The 7,882-nt window shown below is 37.9% G+C and overlaps 1 protein-coding gene across 1 annotated transcript in view; it reads right to left on the minus strand.

Moving 5' to 3' along the window:
- Window positions 1–7,882, minus strand: part of LOC145243696 (proton myo-inositol cotransporter-like) — a 101,250-nt gene that overhangs the window by 53,247 nt on the left and 40,121 nt on the right. The window contains exon 2 of the mRNA XM_080106754.1: window positions 18–177. Coding sequence (XP_079962880.1) covers window positions 18–177 — 160 coding nt within the window. The remainder of the gene's footprint in view (window positions 1–17; window positions 178–7,882) is intronic.

Genomic DNA, 7,882 nt, shown 5'->3' on the forward strand with positions numbered 1-7,882 from the left:
TATTTTGCAGTACTTACCTCCATCCGTTGTTCAGATCGTAGCTGAAGAGCACCGATATGAATATTCCAATTAAAATGCCAATGGTCAAGAATGGCTGACTTACTCCAATCAGACGGCCACGTAAATTGCTAGGAGAACATTCAGCCACGTACACAGCTGTATTAGCAGAAGCAATACCTGCAAAGGAAAAACAAAATTATTTTTTATTCAAAAGGACAATCTGACATCCATATGCACAAACACGAACATATGTAGTATCCCGACCGTACTCTGAATAATGAAAACACATTGATTTTCTAAACATATAACGACAGTTTTATTGTGGGATTTGGTAGTGGGCAACGACGAACCCAATGAGTGGAGCGGTAGAAGGAAAATGTGCACCCAGAAATTCGACGACTGATTTTCGGATACTGTTTGCCGAAACCCAAAATAAGTTTCAACTCAATTCATCCCGCTGTTGTGTAATTGCCAGCGACTTTTGAAATCTGACATTTCTCTCTTTTGACAATCGATTCCAAGCCTCTATCTAGTGCATCCGCGCTCGACATTGATTTATTAAAATTGGCTTTTTGAAATTTTTATTATTTTTGTGTAGTGTTTGATTGTTGCTAGCTTCATTCGCGTTTGTTTTATCCAAATGATCTTTCGTAATTTCAATTATTAATTTTGTTTGACGTTTGAGTGTCGTTAGCTGCATTCCTGATACACACGACCTTGATTATTTGACAAGTATATATATGCAAACACAGAAATATATATAAAATATATATAAATACATAAAACATATAGAAAAACAAAGAAAAAACTGAAACGAAAAACGGATATACTGCATAAAACGATCCAAAATAAAAGGAAAATTGTCTATTCTATAAGTAAATATAGATATTGTAGGACAAAACCTATTGATGAAGAACTCTGATAACCAGGCTGGTTCCCCTTATATATATTAGACATATAATATCTATATAATACAAATATACATACCATATAATTCTAACTATACCTATCTGATGATATCTGGGAGAGTTTTGGGGTTTTTTTGTATTTGTTTCACGTTATTTCGCCTGCTGAAATAAAACGTTATCATCCGGAAAACATATATATGTTGAAATATAATGAAAATAATAGAAAAGTATTCCGACGAGTAAAAGAAATAAAAAAGGAACAAACCAAGTCATACGTCCATCAATATTTCGTCTTTATTTTAAGACTTCTTCTGGGTAAATGAATTGAAGAAAATAAAATATAAATATGTGAAAATATATTTGTTCTAATCAAAATTATGACTTTATTCTAAATTTCATCATATCCTTTAAATATATTAACGGCTATGTGTCGTTAAAAAACCTTGCTCTCTTTCACAATGCTGTAACATTTTGTTTGAATTCCCAACGACATTTTCGTTCTGAAATATCATACATTTTATTACAACAAATATGGTTTGAATTATTTTCTTTTCTTCGATTCATTCATCCAGAAGAAATTTTGAAATATATATAAAATTGATTTCTTGTATAAAATTGTGACATTTTTTTAGAACTAAATTTATGTTCGAAGGTGATACTGAAGGCTTTTAATTATCAATGAGTGTGTTTCGCTACAAGTAACGTTTAAGAGCAAAAATGGTCCTCCTTGTGATCCTAAACCAAATTTCATCACAATTCAAGAAAATTTATCCAGCGATTAAACTCACTACACGAGTTTGTAGTGTAATTCAAATCGCCAGGGCTATCAAGGGCATATTTGATCGTGAGGCCATCACTAGATGGGGTGCGTACTACGGCTTAAGAGAGTCCTATCTACTCTCGATAGAATGATAGATCGCGCCAGTTTCTCAACCTGGTATTTTACCTCGCGGTATGAAAATAATCTACTGATGTTTGGTCCCTTTACAAAAGAGGCGTTGACAGTTTTTCTCTACTTCGAATTTCTATTTGTATGTTCCATTTTCGTCAGTTGTACTTGCCCTTTTTATATCTAAATGACCTTTTGAAATTTCAATTATTTCTTTGACATTTCATTCGTTGTAGTCTCGGGATTTTCGGTACACACGACCTTGATTATTCGACACACACACACGCGTATATCGACGTCGTCGTCGGCAGAACTCGGATGCGATTATACATTATGCTCATTAGAATTGAGCCATCCCCAGCTACTAAGTGTTTTGGGTTATATCCCGTTTTGACGGTATATAATAACATGACAAAATACGCCGAGTGGAATGCGTAACAAAAAGGTTTATTCGTACTTCGAATAATACACAATACAAAATGGCTGCTCGCCTTGAAGTTGATATACGCGTAAATGAAGGTAAAGGAAAAAGGTAACTTAACGTGTGTGAGCGGAACGCTCGTCCTGGGAGCTTGGTTAATCCTGACTACATTTGGAGTGTGTAAGACGCGAGACGGTCGGGCTAGTGCGTACCACTGAACTGACTCCAAGACAATTCAAGACGCTCTTTTATACACCGTTTTGTATCCGGTGCTATCCGAAATTATGTCCCTTATAACACCTCCCCCTGAAGCTGAAATCTTCCCGATTTTAGCTTTAATATCGCTTCCATTTAGGATCAGGACTTAAACGCCTGACGACTTTCCTTTTACGTGTGCTTTTCCTTTTGGTCAGAGTTTCCTTTGGTAAAGAATTCTGTTCAGCCCGTGCGGTATGTTCAGGGGATACATTCATGGGTCCATGTATACCCACCGGTTTTTGAATGTCAAATGTGTCGCACAACGTTTCCATTGGAATTTCCTCTGTATTTTCCGAAATTCTGGAACGGATTTGGTTAACATGTCTTTTACAGACAAAACTGGGACCTTGAATAGTATAGACCATGTTCCCAATTCTTTTCTTAACAATACCGTCCATCCAATGATTCTTTCCATTCTGAAAATTTTTAAAATAAACTTTATCTCCTGGGGAATAGCACTTTACATTAAAGTTTTCTTTTCTGGCAACTTTCTTTTTATCCGGTAGAAGTCTATCGAAAATGGATCTAATTTTTCTGGCGAACATAAGTTCTGCAGGGGATGAATTTACATCATTGTTTGGATTTGGGGTTACTCTGTAGATCGCTAGAAATGTTTGTATTGTCCGCTCATCTGTGTCAATGTTCATGTTTTTCCTTAATGCCCGCTTAAACGTGTCCACAAATTTTTTCTGCCAACCCATTCGACCTAGGATGGTAAATAGGCGTCGTGATGTGCTGTATATCCAGTGAGTTGCAGAATTCTCTAAATTCGTAACCTGTGAATGCTGTACCATTGTCACTCACTATGGTCTTTGGTACACCAAACCGGCTGAAAATTTCGTCAAGTGCACTTACAGTGTTCCTTGCTGTTGGATGTCTGATCTTGAATATCTCCGGCCATTTGGAGAAAGAGTCCACTACAATTAAGTAAAAAAAACCTTTTAGGGGTCCGGCATAATCAATATGCAGTCGTGACCAGGGCAAGTCCGTCTTTGGCCACGGGGTCGTTTTTACAGGCGGATCTCGGGCTGCTAATTGACATCCTTTGCACGCTTTGACACAGTTTTCCACCTCTTTATCCATACCAGGCCAATACACGTAACCTCTAATTAGGGATTTCATCCTTGAAATGCCAGGATGACCTGTGTGAAATTCGTTTAGCATTCTTTTTCGTAATACCTGTGGAATTACGATTCTATCGGCATACATAAGCACATCTTCGCAAATGGAAAAAGGTGTAATTTCTCTTGCCATCTTATTTCTTTCCGTCCGTCCTACTTGATTTTTCATTTGCTTTATAAAAACGTCTTTTGCAGCTTCTCTTTTAATCTCTTCTAGAGTTACCGGGAGTTCACGGATCATATTGCACATTGAATTTGAGCATTCGCTTTCATCTTTAAGAGCTGCAATTACCGTCTCTTCGAAACTTTCATTTCTTTTTGGAATCAACCTTGACAGTGCATCCGCGTGTCCTAACTTTTTTGATGACACATGCTCCATCTTAAACTGATAGTTTAAGAGAGTTACACCCCATCGCTGTAGTCGATTTGCAGTATGCGTAGGGATGCCTTTCTTCGATCCAAATATCGTGATTAATGGTTTATGATCCGTCTGTAATATGAAGTTTCGTCCATGGAGAAAACGGTTAAACTTTTTTACTCCAAATATTATTGAGAGAGCCTCCTTTTCAATCTGGCTGTAGTTTTTCTCAGCTGCAATCAAAGTTCTTGACGCGTGAGAGATTGCTTTTGTTGTTCCATCCTCATACTTGTGGAGTAATGCAGCACCAACTCCGTAATCACTGGCGTCCGTTGCTAGTACAATCTCTTTCTCTGGATCGAAATGTGCTAATGGCAGATCTGATAGTAAACATTTCTTAATTTTCTGGAAAGCAGACTCACATTCCTTTGTCCAATTCCATCTACTTCCTTTTTTTAGTAGCTCGTTAAGAGGAGCTCTCAAATTATGTACATTAGGGATGTATATCGCATAGTATTGTACCAATCCCAGAAATGACTGTAGTTTTGATACTGAGTCTGGGGCAGGCATCTTATCAATTGCTTCGGTCCGTTGTGGATCTGACTTCGTCCATCTTCGTCAATTATTTGACCCAGGTATTTGATCCTTTTCATGAAGAAATCGCATTTCTCCGGACTCAATCTGAAACCAAACCCCTCTATTCTCTTAAGTACTTCTCTGGCGTGCTTCTTATGTTCTTGCAAATTACTGCTCTTTATCAAGATATCGTCAAGGTATGCCATCGCAAATTCCAACCCTGCGAGCATCGTATCCATTATCTGTTGAAACAAAGCAGGGGCGACCTTTAAGCCAAAAGGAAGCCTCTTTAGCTTGAAGATACCCTTGTGCGTATTAATGCACAGGTACTTTGAACATTCATCATTGACCTTGATTTGCAAGTACGCGTCTGAGAGGTCTATCTTGGAAAAAAATTTTCCTCCGTTTAGTTTTGAGAATAGATCTTCTGCCGACGGAAGGGGATAATTGTGGTCCTTTAAACAGTCATTAAGGCCTGTTGAGAAGTCCGCACAGACCCTGATTTTGTTATTTTTTTTCTTCACATATACCGTCGGGCTGGCCCAATCCGTATGGTCAACTTTTTCAATAACCTCTAACTGTTGAAGTCTTTCCAACTCCTTCTCGATTGCGTCCATCGATGAAAACGGTACATTTCTTTTAGGTTTGAACACTGGGGTGGCATCTTTCTTCACTTCAAATTTGGCTTCTACTTTCACACAATGTCCAAGTCCTTCAGCAAAAACCCTTGGAAATTCTGCTTTTACATCGTCCAGAAAGTCTTCCACTTGGTTTGCTTTCTCTGTGTTCAGCCTATTACAAAAAGAATTAACTGGTCGCTCCCATAAGTTAAACAGGACAAACCAATCCACTCCAAACAGACTTGTGTTCCTTCCTGGAACCACGTACACTTTGGACGTGCGTGTCCGACCATTAAATGTCACGTTGCACCTCAGTTCTCCTTTAAATTCCAACTTTTTGCCGCACACACTCCTCGCCATCTTGCTGGTTTCCATTAGTTCGGGTCGACCGATCCTTCTCCAGATATCTTCATCTATGATGCTGATGTCCGAACCACTATCCAGGAGTAATGTTACAGGATGTCCATCTATGTGAACACTGACATACTTATGCCTTTCGCAACTTTTCTCTTTCCTTGTGCGAAGCGCATTCACTTTGTCAGTCTTTCGTTTTTTCTTCTGGTCACAGCACGTTCCCTTGTGGCCTTTGAACCCACATTCGTAACATATCTTATTCCTGAACCAGCAGGTCTTTTTGGTGTGTCTCGTACTTCCGCAACATTCACAATTTTGGTACTTGTGCATTCTAGGGGTCCTTTGTTCTTGGGTCTTGTAAGTTCCAGGGGTCCTTTGCCTTTTTACATGTTGTACCTTGTAAACGCTTTTTTCTTCAATGCGGGTGTTGTCTCTCTTGATATTAATGAGACGTTGACATTCCTCGGTAACTTTTTGTAAAGTTATATTTGGGTCCGACTCCATAATTGTCAGGATCCGGGATCTGATATCTTTGTCCCTTGGTTCTGTGAGTCCCTGTACAAAGATTAAACATTTAAATAAATCCGCAGAAATTTCATTTAATTTAAATGATTCACATAAGCAATTTACAATACAAGCATACTCTAAATAGTCTTCAGATTCCGATTTCTGTAAATTCAAACATTTATATCTAGAGTGGAAAAGGCTATCTCTTTTATCAAATATTCTAGACAACGTATTAATTGTCTCTTCAAGGGTCACTTCCGGTTTTTTGGGTAAAATTAAGTTAGCGTACTTAGTGTTTTCGTCAGTACCCAGTTTTTGGAGCAACAGCGTGACTTGTTCTTCGTCCGTCCAATCCGAACACCTCTTTGTAAAAACTGTTTCATACCTTCTATAGTATGCTGGAAATGTAACGCCAGTATCGGGAGAGTAGTGAAATTCCGACAAAGAATTTGAAATACCTTCTGCAGAAAAATGCGTTTTTTTCTCAGTTGTCGAGGTTTGAATTAATTTTTCCAAATTCTTTTGTTGAGTCGACATTTGGCGTTGAAGTATTTTTGTTTGTTCTTGTTGTGCCTCTAAAGATTTTTGTGTTATTTCTTGCTGTTGTTGTTGCAGCTGTTGTTGTTGCACTAAGAATTGTTGTGTCATTTTTTACTGTTCCTGAACGCTAAGAGTTAGCACTTTCGTCAACTCAGCCAATTGTTCCATATTTAAAAAAGAAAATGTCTTTCTAAAATTTACAACAATGATTCCACAAAATTTCGTAAGTATACGTTTTTCGCCAATTAGCAACAAGTCTTGAAAGAATAAATGTTTCCACACAGTTCATACAATTTAGCAATAGTAATTCTGCCTAAACGTAATTTTACACAATAATACTTTTCAAATTTACACAACGAATAATGCCCGAAAATGAGCAAACTGTTTTCAACAAAAATACGGTTGCACGAAAGAAAAAAAAATTAAATTATAACAATAGTCTGTTTAATTTAGAGAAACAAAAAATCGTAAAAGTTCTTTTTTTTTCTTCCAAAAACGTAATCCAAAGGTGCCGGGTTCGAATTCCGCCTGCGTTCCTCACATATTTTTTTCTTCAAAAAATATAAATAAAGTTCACTTTACCGTGTCAATATCTTTCAAGTACAATTTTATTACCTTTCCGTGAGTTCATATCGGAGAAATCCGTACTTTATGTAAGACAATTTCGAATAGTTCTTTGCCGTACGTGTTCAGTAACGAAATCCTTGTAAATTTGAATAGTACACAGTCCTATTAGTACGGTAATTTATCTCTGTTAAGAGATAAGAATCATCCTTGTCGCCAACTGTTATATCCCGTTTTGACGGTATATAATAACATGACAAAATACGCCGAGTGGAATGCGTAACAAAAAGGTTTATTCGTACTTCGAATAATACACAATACAAAATGGCTGCTCGCCTTGAAGTTGATATACGCGTAAATGAAGGTAAAGGAAAAAGGTAACTTAACGTGTGTGAGCGGAACGCTCGTCCTGGGAGCTTGGTTAATCCTGACTACACTTGGAGAGTGTAAGACGCGAGACGATCGGGCTAGTGCGTACCACTGAACTGACTCCAAGACAATTCAAGACGCTCTTTTATACACCGTTTTGTATCCGGTGCTATCCGTAATTATGTCCCTTATAACATTTTGGGTGATCCATGAGGCGCAACTTCGTGTCACACATACTTTAGATGTCACCATTCGTTGAGGCAAACATGTGTTTGACATGCAGTTTCAGGAAGGCATCTTGCAGCCGGTTGCCGGTATACAAATACGTGGAGTCCCGCCTTGTCGCCTAGCAATAAGAGGGTGGGGTTCTATATACTTATATATGCAAACAATAATA

This window comes from Euprymna scolopes, chromosome 22 (genome assembly GCF_053919585.1).
Source record: "Euprymna scolopes isolate OS-2025 chromosome 22, ASM5391958v1, whole genome shotgun sequence".
In the NCBI taxonomy this organism is placed as follows: domain Eukaryota; kingdom Metazoa; phylum Mollusca; class Cephalopoda; order Sepiida; family Sepiolidae; genus Euprymna; species Euprymna scolopes.